Raw genomic sequence first — 14,959 nt, 5'->3', positions numbered from 1 at the left:
GCCGGCAGCAATAACAGTGCTATGTTAAAAATATAAACAAATTTACAAATAATGCTTATTATATGTAAATATTTTAATAATTGTATATGATTTCTAAAAATATCCAATATGAAAGATATTTTTTGTTGGTTATTGGGTTTACGACTTTTACTGCTTCGTTTCATTCCCTTGGGAGACTCGTAAACTGTTCACATAACTGACCTAGAAACGTGTGTGTTAGGCGAGTCTAAGAGAATTTTGGCAGGGCGACAAAGCTACAGAAGAGTCAATGGTACTCGAAAACCGACATCCACTCTTACAATGCTTTGAAGCTGCGACTCGTTTAAGTGTTAAACTTCGTCCTTGATTTCGGCAGCAAATTTCTGGCCATGCGACAATATGTTACGCTTACTGTAGCCATAGCCGCATGACTGACTGGCTTCAGCTGCGATTTTGGACTTCCCAAACGAAGACAGGAGAAGCAGCAGCAGCAGCAGCAGCAGTAAAGGAAGCCTTCATATACCAGAGGCGAGGCATCAGCCAGACACTACTTCAACGGTGTTGCTGGTGTGTCTCAGCCTTCGTCTTGACGTGACATCAGCGAAGTACTTCGCCTTTTGCTGCCTGCGTCGGCTTCGTTGGCAGAGGCAGCTCTGCTGTGAGTTTGGCTGGCCCCAGCATCACCAACATCAGTCTTGAAAAGCCTTCTGTTCGTGCAGAGGTTGTTAACGCGCGACCGTGCCACACGCGGCGTATACGCAATATCCAACGTAACACCGAAAAAGAAAACAAGCCAAAAAGACGAAACTTGACGACAAAATACATGTACGAACGAACCCAAAAAGTGACTGCCCCAGTATTTATGTGTGTGTGTGTGTGGAGTGTTTGCCTTTGACTACCACCAATGAACCATGCCAGAGGCATTGAACTGTGGCTTACCATGACTGGACGCCGGGTAATGCTGCTGCTGCTGTTGCTGTTGTTGCTGTTATTGTTACTGGAATGGGTTAAGGCAAAATGCGGGCAGGCTATTAAAGATTGATGCCCATTGAAAACTCTTAGCAAGTGCAGAAGGTGGACCTCAGGCCGCCCTTTCTTAGCATTATTCTCGCTTTGCATGTTTTTGACAGTTTTTTGGAGTTTGCGAGTTTTCTTTGCATTTCACACGCACTCATTTATGGGCAGAGGTCAAAGTTGAGCAGCTGTTGTGTTCACTTGTCTCCTCGAGTGTTAGCGAATTAATTAACATGACAATGACGAAGGTGAATTGCCAGTTTCAAATCAACTCTTCTCAGTCTCAAAAGTGCTGTGCGATTTTTCGGTTCTTTTAATTTTTTTTCATTCTTTTTTTTTTTTTTGGTTTTACAAGCTTTTAATTAGCCCTTTAACATGCCTTCTGTGGGGTGAGAGAAAGAGAATTGACAAATTGCTGTTTGGCAAACACAAAAATGCCCTGTAATTAATTGTTTATTGTTGGCGATTTTCGGGGCTTGACTAACAGGCTATTTAGTCGTAGGCCTAAGCCTAGACAATGCCATACCTAAGTGTGTTGGTCCCCTTGTGCTGGTTTGAGTGTGCGTGATTGAAGTCTCTTGATTGGGAGTAGACCCAATCATTTGCAATTGATGCTAAGTGATCCACTTGACCATAAGTGGAGTAAGTTCTTACCACAATAATCACCATTGGAATGCGGTAAGCACACACTTAAACTTCCAGCAAATGATCAGAACTATTCCCATAAGCAATCGAAAGAGTCAACCTGAAATAGGATTATTATGAAGATGATAATCAAGTAATTATATTACTGAAAGTAGATTAATTGGCTAATAGACTCACAGAGTTCAAAGAATTTGACTCTGAAGCATCGTTTGTTTATTTCTCTAATTAAAACTAGATTTAATCTTATCATTATATGCTTTAATATGGCTACAAATAAAGATGATGATAAAGTAGAGAAGTTCCATAATGGTAATACCTAATACCTTTTGTATCAATTTCCTTTTCATTGTTAGGTTAACCTTTTGCATATCTTATTCACAGGAAATTTGCTTTAAAATTATGTAAATTTCCTGCTTTTATAAGTGAAGCAAAAGTTGCTTTAAACTTTTCCCTTAACAAGCATAAGTCGCTCGTCATGTTCGACTTCGAGGAGTCATAGCAACAATATTCCAATTTTTTTTGCTTTCATATTTGTCTAGCATTATGGGGAGGTTCAAGTGTAGCCACTTAAACCCTTTTGACAATGTCAAGAAGGGCAACTCATGACTGAGATGATGACAATAATGATGATGATGATGATGATGATTATGAGGATGATGCCGATAATGACGCTAAAAGCGATGATGACAAAGTTGGTAATGTTGGCAATGATGGTGTAGCTTAATTGAAAGCATTCGTCGAGTATTTTCTTTTCTCTTTTTCGTTTTCTTTGTTTTCTTTTTTTTTTTTTTTTTCGGGCCCTCCATAAGTAGATGTATGGGAAAACTCCTTGAAATATTAATTAATGGTTAATAAAGCATTCAATTTCTTGAGTTTCTATTGAATTGTTTGCCTTTGTCTTTGAACGAGTAAAGATTTACATTAACAAAATATGGCTGAAAACTCATTAACTCATAAATTTTTTAAATAAACAACCAAAGGTTTTTCGCTTGATAAATGTGTATGTGTTGGAAATTGAAAATGTAAAGCATTTTCAAGTGCCACATACCCCCACACACACACGGACACAAAACATGTACATAAGCGTTTAGGAGGGAGGCATGTGAATATTTTTCGCAATAATAATTTATAAATGAATGAATAAAGGGCGCAGAGACGAGAGGCCCAAGCCAACGGCAAATAAAAATAAATAAATAAAACTGGCAATGCGGCAGAAAATGGGCCCAAAAGAACCAAGAGAGCAACGGAGAACAACGGATATGTTGTAGCTGCGACGCGTTTATTTTATTGCGTATACGCCGAGCACAAAAGTAGGCAACAATTTTTCCCTTCATACTCCTGTGTATGCATGTGTATATGTATGCGGATGGATGTTTGTAGGCATGTATGTATATACATACATTTGTGTGTTTATTTGTTCATCTGTGTGTTTGTATTTCATATGTGTTATATGGCCGCCACAGCAGCGGCTCAACTTATTTTCCACAAAATTAAACCATCAAAAATTTGCCAACAACAATGTTGGGGTAATTTATTTGACTCATGGCATTTTACTGGGTTGTTTAGAAAACGCCAACCAGCCAGTCACCCAGTCATCCAGCCAGCCAGCCAGCCATCCAACCAGTCAACCAGTTTGGCCTGCCAGCATAGAAGCCACATAGGCAACAACATCGTCCTGCAGTAAACAAAACCAAGCAGAAAAAATAAACACACATTCACTCACTCACACTCACACACATACAAATTAAGCAAACACCCATACTGAGGCGCTTGCATATGAGGAACATAGAAAAACATTTGGCGCTAGCTGCGGCTTTTTGGTTATGCTGCTGACGATATAACGCTGGCAAAAGAGGAACTCGGACCTAACGCAAGTCAGCACCAACTCGTTCTCTTGGCGCACACACACACTCACACACACGCTGACACCAACACATACCATACATCAACACTATGAAGAATTTTGTTGTTTTTTTTTTTTGTTTTTTGTTTTTTGGCCTACGGCTTGACTCTTTTTGGTTGGGTGAAATTAAATAAACTGAGCAGTCGACTAAAACTACGCTACAGGACCACATCCTGGTCGGCACTTTCCCGTTTCCAGCCTTTTGCCACTCTCTGTGATGATGAATTGATGATGATAATGCCGCCAGGGATTTGGCCAAAAAAAAGGAGAAAAAAAATATAATATAATGCAGAAAGTCGAGCCGCGTTTTTATGGCTCGACGAACTTGGCTTTGAAAAGAGTTAAGCATTTATTTATTTACATACATTTTGTTGCTGCCCGTTGGCTTCAGTTTATTAAGTCTCAAGTGGCCGACTCCCATCCAATGTTGTTTCCCATGTTAAGCACAGCCAATTTCATGCAAAGTTGAACTCTGCACAGAGCTCCATGTCGTTGTCTTCCTGCTCCACTTGATGGATGACTTTTGACGCCAGCCAGCACCCAGTGACTCATTCAGTCAGTCAGTGTGTTTTAGCGGCCAATTTGATTTGAGCCTTTTGCCTCAGTAGTCATATGAAGCAGCGAGTGGAGAGAGACAGAGTTTGCAAGTCTGCTGTCGATTTGTCAGTGGCAATGGCCCAGGCAGTATATTACAGATTGAGTTTTGAATGTTTGAAATTTTTGTGCATTAGTTAGCAGAAGATGCAAAACAGGAGCGGTTTAGCATTTTCAAATTTGGCATAAATCTTCTTGGCAAACCACCTTCAATAGAATAATTGATAAGATAAGATGAATAAGTATGTTGTCGAGTGTATGCCATAAATGACTTGGTTGATCGGAGCTTAAACTTTGAACATATATCTTTGGGTCTTTGCGGAAAAATCCTTTGTCTGCTTCCATTCAAATAATAATCAGAACAAAAGTGTGCTTTGTGCTGTAGTCTTAGGTTTGATCAACTTTTCCGTTTTCATTTTGTTTACTTTCTCTGTCATAATGCCAAGGACAACTCGCATCACGCAAACACAAATATACACACAGACATGTACTACATTTCTACCTTGGCAGTGCAACAGTCAGCTATAGTGTCTCTCCCCCTTTTGTTAGCCAAGAGCTGTCTCGACTTTAAGCCAATGCTAAAACTGGGCTTTGCCAATGTCTGAAAGTCGACGAGACAGACATAAATTCTCAGAAATAACAGCGGCAACAACAGCAACAGCACACCAGAACCAGACAACGATAAATCTTTAACGTGGATTTTGCATGTAAGCCAGCAGAAATCTAGGCTATGTGATGATACATGAACCAAAGCTAGAAAATTTAATAAGCCAACTCTTTATAAGCAGCGAAAGTGCATTGTTAATTTTTGAACAGACTGTGGCAGCAGCAGCAGCAGCAACAACAACAAAAACAACAGCAGTATCTTTGGCAACTAAATGGTAATAAAATGTTAAAAGATATAAACGGATACCCAAGAGTCAGCCATGAGAAACTAGATCCAGTGCCATAAACATTATCAGCATAGAAAAACCAAAGAAAAAAAAATAAAAGAACAACAAGGGGAAAAAAATATATAAACGCAGCAGGACGCAGAGTGCGGCATATTTAGCGGCAGGCAAACTTCCTGCCATCCTCGTGCCCATTGACTGGTTAGAACCTTCTCAGGCCATCGCTTCGTTTAGAGTCGAGAGCATTTCCGTTTCTTATCGCGGCAATGTAAACGCGTTTCCGTTTAATGCCCGACATCCACATCAGGCAGCCAGCAACGACATTAAACTAGAAGCTCTCTGGCTCAGGGATCCGGCATCTGGATTACAAGTAAATTGGAAAGGATTTAACATGAACAGCACGCCAACGCCAACGCCGACTCTGACGCCGACGAGGACAAGAACGAGGACGAGGATAACTCCGTTGCAGCCTCTACTATGCCTGTTGTTTGGCGTCCTGTTTCTGGCCGCATTTAATGGTAAGTACGTTGAATTTAGCCCCTGATATTTATGCACATGATTAACAGTAAACTGTTGCCATTCCCACAAATCTCCAGCATCCTCCCGAATTTCACCCAACCCTTAGTATACCCCTTCACCATCGTGGCCATAAATGTCATAAACGTTCGCCTATCGCGTGAGCCGCGATTTATTTTCGCTTGCAATTTATTTACACAACTATTTACGAGTATGCCGCATCGGCATTGGCATTGGCAATAGCAACAATTCAATACTATAAATGCTACAATTTGCACCGACAACAACAATAAATTTATCTGAATTGAACAAACATTTTGCTTGCAGCTTTGTCAGACCGGCAAATACAATGAAACAACATATAAAAAATGCACAAAACAAAAAAAAAAAAGAAAAAAGAAAATGAAAATGAAAGGCTTATCGTTGCCACAAAAGGCAGTAGCAACAATAAGAAAAACTTCATATAGAGTAGGTACTAGTTGATGAAAATGAAAAACTCTTTCTTTTTCTTTATCCCTCTGTCTATCTCTATCGCACGCCTTTGTTCAGCAATAACAATACATTGCAATTTTTGTAAAAATTCAAGAGGTCAAGTAGAGAAACAAAAAAATAATTTCAGAAGTTTTTATATCATCCATATAAATTACAATATTTAAACCTAGCATTAAAATTTGTAAATATGCTGAAGGTGGGATTTCGAACATATTCATGTATATATATAGAGCAAGGATATAAATATAATCCAAAGATATGTGCAATTTGTCAAACTTTTTAATATTCTTCCAGTTTACTCAACATATTAAAAGCTATCATATGTCATTTGGTAATAACTCATTCGTTGGGCAACGGTTGGAATTAGGAACGGTTTTAATATCTTCTCCACTTTGCTTTTTATTTCGCTAGAGGTTCCTCATCCTCTTTTGATTCTGACTCAAGAGATTTGAATAATGTTTAGATTGCTATTTTTATAAAGTTACTAAATTTCTTAGCTGAATTATTCCATCATTTTCCGTAGCTTTAAGAAACGGTTTCACTTTATGGTAAAGCCCCGGATGAAGCCCCGGAAATGGAATTGAAAACTGATTGATATTTGCGTTTATGAATTGTTTATAAGACACTGGCATATTTGCAGGGTTTGCATATATACATATGTACATACATACATACATATATACAAATGCATGTGTATATAGTCTTGAGTATAGTATACTTCGCCAATATTCCATTGCCGATATGTGCATTATTTTGATTTCGCTCGTCTCTGACATGGCAAAAGTCCCATAAAAATATGTCAAATGCAAATTATGTGCATAAATATAAATAAATATATGAATCAACAAATAAATATGTCAAATAAAGTGATATGCATGCCTTCCACAGACACCGCCTCCAGCCGCCATCTCTCTCTCCATTATCTTTCCCTCCTCTGCATCTTTGTGTAAAAGTCAATTTGCAGTCATCGACCAAAAGTCGCGAGTGTCATAAACATGGCGAAATGTGCGTGAGACCGCAAAAGCTGCCAAATGGCAGATGAAAATAAATAAAAATTGTGAAAGTTATTTCACAGATGGAGCAAGGAGGGACACGGAGGCGGTTTGGCAATGATGTCGGTGGAATAATAATTGCATATTTATGTGGAGTCAATCGTTCAAGCGAAATGCAAGAGAAGCCAACTCACATTCTTATATCCAGGAAGCCTTCAAATGAGCTGCTGCTGCTTGCTATTTGCAACTTTTTGTGGCATTAACTGAAGCAGGCCGTAAATTAATATCATTTAAACATGGAATTAATATCCTATATAGCCCAAGGCCTTTTTAAGTTTTAAAGTATGTTTTTTAAATATAGTAAGTGAAATGTAAACCAAGAAAATGCATTTCGAATAGAGAGCTACCAAAGCTTAATTACCTTTTTGACTCATTCACAATTTGGGTTTCAAATTTCATAATGAATAGCGATAGTAATTAGGAAAACTCTCTAATGAAAAAATTTAGTCTATAGGATATTTGATTTCAATTGGAGGTAAAATTTAAAACGAATCGCATTTGAAATCTCCTTTTGTGCATTATCGTTAATTATACAATTTATCTGTTTAAACTAAAGACCCGCACATTAAATTTTTAAGTACGTACATACATATATATAATAAGGAGGTCAGTTGATTTCATAATGAGCCTTCTATTTCGTTCCAATTTGCTTTTTTCGTCTATTTATGTGGGTGATGAAGACAGCAATAAAATAAGCTAAAAATCACTCAAGAGAATGAATGCCCACGTTTTATCTTATCATTTGTCTTTTGTGTTGTCCTGCGGTAACGGAAAAGGAAACGCGTTGATAATGATTATAATAATAATAATAACAATGATAATGATAATGAAGCCAACACTTGGCTTTTGTTTCGGGTGCCAGAAAATAACATGACACTTTAATGGGACAGAATGCGGAACTGAACAAAACCCAAAAATCTGTGAAAAACGGAGCCAGCGGCAGCTGTTTCTAATGAAACAGTCAAGGACAATAGCCAGGCGGCCGGCGGAAATACAAAATCCCCCCCTCCCATCCCATTCCATGCCATCCCATGCCATCTATCTAACCATGGCATCCATCCGGCCGACCATGTTGATGATAAAAGCGGCAAGCGAAATGCTGTTGTCCAACGGTATGACCATTTATAAGAGCATCAGTTACAATGGCAATGCGCCCAGGGAGTACAGACTCCGCGAATGTTTAGGATGGCTTGTATGCGGCATTGTAATAAATTAAAAATGAGAAAGTGTATCAAATTAAGCAAAACCAAATTTCAACAAAAAAAACTTTGATAAATTTTATTAAAATCAAAATAAAAAGAAAAACAAAAATTTAAGAAGCCCACAAAGCAAGGGAAATTATATTTAGACGTGCCACTCTGTGGCCCAGGTCATGATACTTCAACCCCACAATCACTTAGCCACTTGGCCACTTAATTTACACTTTAGGCATTTGTTCTAAAATTTAAGTAGTTGTTACTGCTGTTGTTCGCTTTAATTTGGTATGCCGAATTCAACGCGTTCCACAAATTCTACGAAATTCGCGTATTTGGGAAATGTGTTTTATGTGTCGCAGTGTCCTTCCCATATTCTGACATTCAACCACTCTGTCCGCCATAGCAAACAAGCACAACAATGCGCCACCCACACACACCCACACACACACAGACAACAACAACAACTGAGTGGCAATTGTTACAGACATGTAGGATGTAGTTCCTATCCTCCTGATGGAATTCACAAAAACTGGCAACAAAAGCAAGATCGAGAATGGACTTCGAGATACTCAGTAAATAAGAAGTGATAGTTTGATTTATTTTAAGTAATTCAATAATTTTCTTTCTCAATTGTCTTTTGAAGTTCCAAACTTAAATAAGTTTATAACCCTTTGGAGATTTAAGTATAGGAAATAGAAAGCTTTATTTAACATTTTTAACTAAGAAGCAACTAAATGAGATTTTGGCTTAGTTAATCTCTACTTCGAGTGCTCCTAAAAATAATGTTAATAGTCTAGTTTGATTAACTAAATTCTTGCCACACATACACCAGCAAAATAATCCTTAAACTGAGATGGCTATTTTAATATCAATAAATTGAAATTAGGAGCATAATGCATAAACTACTTTATGGGATCATAAAAGTTAATATTTGCATTCAATAACATTCAATAATCAAATGTATATTGATAGATAGACGATGGTGGCACCTGTGATAATTTCCATTCATCAATTTACTAAATTCATAAATTTCCATCTAAATATTCAATGAAACCTGAACTAAACAAACAAAATTCAATTATTGCTTCATATATTTTGGGAATATTTAGTTGACAACAGTTTTTGTTTTTGCTATGAAAATTTTACTTTAAAGTTTTGATTTAGATAAATTTATATCAAAATTAATGTATGTATGTATGTACATAAATATATACTCCTTCAGCTTATTTGCTAGCCCTGCACGTCCATTTTGGGGTTCGTTTTTTTTTGGGGGGGGATTCTTGGACGCGTTCCGGTTTTGCGTCTGCTGTTGGCTTTATTTTTAGCTTTAGGCATTTGTTTAAATTAAAGATTATGCACAAGTGTTTTTTTCTTTTATTTTTTTTTGTTGGAGCAAGTAACAAAATGAGTCCTTGGGATTTTATTAAAATGGCATTTTATAATTTAAATATGTGCACAAAGCTTATCCGAAGGCCCATCCTCATGGCGTTGGATGAATTCTGCCTGGATGACGTCAATGTCACAGCAAAAGGCCATAACCAATTTGACTTTGTTTAGGTTTTGACTCCAGTCTCGTTGGCCAACGAGAGTCACTCAATAAGTAAGGACGAAAAACTACAACGTCAACAAAAAACGAATCAAACAAATATGTAAAAATTTGAATAAAGGGCCAAGTATTTGTAGCCATCTTAAGAATTATATAAATTTTTTTAACCTTAATGTCTTTCGTATTAAATATTCTTTTGAAAACTCAAAAATAAATAAAAATAAAAGTAAATTTTTTAAATTTTATGTTTAGAATCTTTGTATTCTTTTGTTTTATTTTCGAATTTACGCTAAATTCTTCGCTGCGCAGCCTCGAAAGTTGTCGATCAACCCATGCATACTATTTCTATTAGATTTATTTTTTATTCAAGCATTTGGGTCGTTTATGTAAACAGGCAATTTTTGCTAAACATGGGAAAAGTTGCTAGCTCAGCCGTCCCCAAACAAAATCCACACACACACACACAGCCAGTCACCCATACAGAGAAAGAAACACATAATAACACAAGTACAATTATAGTAATCATAATAATAAAAGGCCATTTAGCACTTTTGCCTCTTGTTGTACTACTTATAATTCATATTCATATTGTTAATTCTTTGACTTGCCACTCCATCGTAGCCATAGCCGGCTGTTGGCCCGCGGGTGGCAGCCATAAAAGCTTCATAAACATTTTACAGCTTGCAGTTGTTGCAGGAAACTGCACCAGCAACGGAAACAGTGCCAGCTCAAACCCCTGCCCCTCCTTCACCACTCTGCTCGCTCCACTTGGAGGCCAGTAGCAGCAGCAGAAGGGACACTATAATTGCTGGCAACCATTTCGCATTTTAGCTAGTCTGGTCCCAGGAATGTGAAAGGGATTTAAGATGAGAGCAAGGCAAATGGCCTTAAAAATTTAATGTGGTGACATTCATTTTGCTATATGATGGATTTTTTCTTCATATATTTCTTTACATGATCAAAGAGGCTATAAACCCTAAGCGATGACAATGTCACTTTGATCCCTAGAAAAATATTTGATAAAGGAGAAAGTATTTCCGAGAAATGTGATTCAACTTATTGAATGTCTGGGAATCAATATTAGAAATGCATTAACATTTAAATTTAATGCTCATCACTCGGTAAATTCTTAATGAACGATATGTTTGTTATTAAAATAATTCTTTAAAAAAATACTTTAAATCTTCATTGCTTTTTCATAGAAAGTATATCATGTTACCATGGAATCCAAGTTTAATGGTTGAGGGTGGGGTAGCCCAACCATTGAACTCAATTCAGTTCGTGCTTGTTAGCATCGTCTCCGTCTCCAACTCCGGCTAAGGATCAGCCTCAGGTGTAAATTACAAATCTGAGGCAGCGCATAATGAATGAATCAGGCCCAGTTGACTGGGGCAAAAGAGGCAGCTAAATGAAATGAAATCGGAGTGAAAACGCTTTCATTAAACATGCCATGTTGGGTTCGGTGGGGAAAAAGTTTTTCCACGTCGAAAGCGTTGGAAAACGGCGACAAACTGCGGCCAAGTTGATTAGAAAGCGGTGTCGCCTGGGACTGGCAGGCAGCCTAATGAAAAACTTGGAAATTTACGGTCAACGAGTTGTCAAAGCGGCACACAAAAGGACAAAAGAGGAGCTGGGACTATGTTTGGGTTGGGGGGCCATAGTTTCCGACGCCAAGTCAAACAATTAAGGTCCAACCATGTTCCAATGGGGGGCAGTTTAAATAAATAATTGCCATCGAAATTAAGCAATGAGCAGTGGGGCAATGGGGCATTTCGACAATGAACCAAGACAACGATGAAGATGATGATGACGCGGAGGCGGAGGCGGTGGAAGATGGTGGATGGTGGGTGTAGCTTTAAGGGGGCGTTGTAATCTCACTGGTCCAGAACATCGACGACAACGTAATGCGCGCACACGGATGTGACACAGGACCTCTACGGTGACTATGGGGCATGGCAAAGTAATGACAGGAAGCACTGATAAAAGAGACAAAGAAAACGCATGCATTAACACAGATAAGAGGCGCCAACGAGGAAAGAGAAAAGCGTTGAAGGAGGCGAAAATGGAGAAGGAGCAAACGGCTGACAGCGTAAAGCGCCAACAACGCGCGGAGAACACTGTGGAAAGTTCATTAGCGTAGATCAAGAATGCTTTCCTCATCAGGGAGTGCGGAATTTGGGTAGGCCAAATGGTCCGGTCTCAGTAAAGGAAACCTACAGATTCCACATGGTTTATTCGCTGTTTGGTCTGGACGATTGCCAAAAGCAAATTCTTTCTAAATGCTCATTTGCATGCAACTGTGTTAAATAAAATGAACATAAAATAAATATTAAATTCGAATCAAATCAGCGCTCCAAATTTGATACTAACCACAAAGCCATTTGAACAATTGTTGCCAATTCATAGCCAAAAAATGACCTATCAATTCAAATGGAAAATGCAGTTTAATTTTTATTCAAATTAGGGAAGAGTTTGTGTTAATATCAGCAATATTTCCAATTCTAAAGCTTGATTATAATTGAAAACCTCAACTTTAAAATCTCAATAATTCTATCTAACATACCAAGGAATTAGTCAATGTTTAATTGGTTTATTATGAACTGTTTATTGTAATACTAAAAAAAATTCGGGTTTGTTATTGATTTTCTTTTGTCGCTAGTCATGCCAATTATCTGTATGACATACAAAATTATCAATTGTCAGCACTATTTCCATAGGCCGTTGTCACGTGCTCATCTCTATGTAACATGTGTGTGTGTGGCTATTTTTGGCGACCCAATCTTGATGCCATCATCAATTGTCAAATAACCAACTGTGTGAGATTTGCGCACCAGCTGTGTGGCCAAAGCGTTGAAGCATTCATGGCATGGCAAATCAACGCACACAATCCCGCCCTCATACACAGACAGGCAGATAGATAGATACATACATACAAATATGTATGCACATGAGACTGGATGAGTTCTCACCATTCCTTTTGAAACAACTCACTTTGTGGGTTATTTGTTTTGGTCATACGCTCATTTTCCCTTTGCCAAGGCAATCGAATGCAAAAGTACCCCAAAAAGAAAAGAAAAAGTCTTGTAATGGGAACACAACAACAAGAACAACAACAACAACAAGAAAAAAAGGGTTCAGCAAACGTATCCTTGAGCACATTTAGAGGAATAGGAAAAATCAAACGATTCTAAAAGCAGAGCACAGGAAAACAAACAAATGGAAAAAAGGAAAACCGCAAATGTACAACCAGGACCAACAAACAGGCAATGGGACTGGCCAAAACGAAGGGATCCACAAAAGAAAGGTTGCTGCTGCTGCTGCTGCCAAAAACCAAGCGTCAGCCAACGAACTGAGCAATCGTAAATCTTCTTATGTGCAGCAGCATTTTAACGATAATTTGCTTTATTGGAGCAGTTAGAGATTTTGGCCAGAAGAACGGGACTGGACAACAACGTCGACCAAGGCGACGGCAACGACCACAAGTCAACTGACAACTGGAGCGAGCCGAACCCAAAAAGCCAACTCCAGATACCATGTGTGCGATGCTGTGACTTTGCTTCCTTGCTTTTTGTTTGGGTTGTTGACTAGTTTTGGCGATGCCTTTTGAATGTTTCTACGTTTCCGTTTAAATGGTTTTTATGGCAAATTTATGTAGAGGAAAAACACTTTTAAGGTTGACCAAAAGGACGCACGCAGAAATCCATAAAAATTGCTAACAACTCACATACACACACACACACATGTACTCACAAAAGTCAACTACCCTCAAACCACATGTCTGAGTCCCGCCCAATACTCTGTAACGTCTGAGGTGTGAACAAAGATTTGCCACTTTTGCTGGTCATTTGGCACCGCTTGCTGGCTCAATATGTACCATGAATTATGGGAGAGCAAATTGCTTACCGGCCAGAGTTGAGGAGCTAACCAAGCGGCTTCCTTCTGGACTGCACTAACTAAATTGCCCCAGTTTGGCTGCTGCAGTTGGCCATTTGTCCTTTACCATTTCTGTCGACTATTGACCATTGACTGTTGACTGCTGACTGTTGCTTGTATTGGTTGTAAAGAAATGTTTCACCAGCTTGATTCCAAGTAATTACTATGTCATTTAACAATTGACATACAAAAAATTGGCATTTCAACTTGATAATAATTTGTCACACTGAGATAATTACAAATTTTTGTTTTGGCCTATAAGATATATCTTGAGTATGGCATATATTTAAATAACTCAATTCGCCTCTCTTTCTCTCTACATGACTGCCACATTTAATTAAAATATTTCATTATTTATTTCCGACTGCAAAAAGGTCATAAACAATGTGGAAAAATAACAATAATAAAAGCAGCAAGAGAGCAACAGCAACAAGAGTCAAGTATATATATGTATATGTAAAGAGTCGTATACGAAATAAATTTCTTTATAAATGCAGGCGCGTGCTTTATTTTTACCAGCCACATTGCTCTCTATCTTACTGTGTCTCTCTCTCTCTCTCTGTCCCTCCTGACTCTGTGTGTACTGCACTATTCGACCATTTATTTAAATTAATAAATAAATTACAATTTCACATAAAGTTTACCAAAAGTATAAGCCAGAGTTCAACTCTTTAAAGCTAAAGATTTTTGTTATCTTGCATTGCGTATACGCCCAGTGGAGCACACGTTATACTTTATGTCTCTTAAACATAGTTTGACCAAAGAGTTTCCATCTTCAGTGTATATATTGTACACAATACAATATACTTATTTGCCTATTCCATTTGCGTGACTGGCCCCTTTACTCTTGTCCCTCGATGGTTCTGTCCATATTGACGCTGTGAGCTTTGGCATTAGATTATGCTAAGCATTTTGCCAAGAGTAAGAATTTTTCACACAGTCTTTAGTCCACATACACACAGAGTACTTTAACGAAGGCTGCTTATTAAGTATACATACGCATAGTTTTTAGATATTATGTAGAGGCTTAGCTGCATTTCAGAATCTCATTACTATCTAAAATTCCAATCCAATTACAAATGTTTACACGAGAATCACTAAATTGTTTCTTTTACACGTTTAAACTAAGAAAGTTCAATTTTTGATAAAGATCAGTTTGAAGCTATTTAAATCTGTTTGAATACAAATTTTAAAGTAAT

General features: G+C 37.9%; 1 protein-coding gene across 4 annotated transcripts in view; it reads left to right on the top strand.

Moving 5' to 3' along the window:
- Nucleotides 1-690: 690 nt before the first annotated feature.
- The window catches only part of beat-Vc (beaten path Vc), a 38,913-nt gene continuing 24,644 nt past the window's right edge, over nt 691-14,959 (top strand). The window contains exons 1-3 of one of the 4 annotated variants that reach the window (XM_068297186.1): nt 691-934; nt 4,685-4,842; nt 4,952-5,543. In XM_068297186.1, the coding sequence (XP_068153287.1) occupies nt 5,417-5,543 (127 nt within the window). In that variant the 5' untranslated portion in view covers nt 691-934; nt 4,685-4,842; nt 4,952-5,416. Of the gene's footprint in view, nt 935-4,684; nt 5,544-14,959 lie in introns of all 4 variants that reach the window. The other 3 variants (XM_068297185.1, XM_068297184.1, XM_068297183.1) reach the window with 3 other exon arrangements.

The sequence above is a fragment of the Drosophila tropicalis genome, unplaced genomic scaffold (genome assembly GCF_018151085.1).
Source record: "Drosophila tropicalis isolate 14030-0801.00 unplaced genomic scaffold, ASM1815108v1 contig_859, whole genome shotgun sequence".
Taxonomy (NCBI): Eukaryota; Metazoa; Arthropoda; class Insecta; order Diptera; family Drosophilidae; genus Drosophila; species Drosophila tropicalis.
Note: the sequence above shows the minus strand (reverse complement) of the source record. Positions and strands in the feature narration are given on the sequence as shown.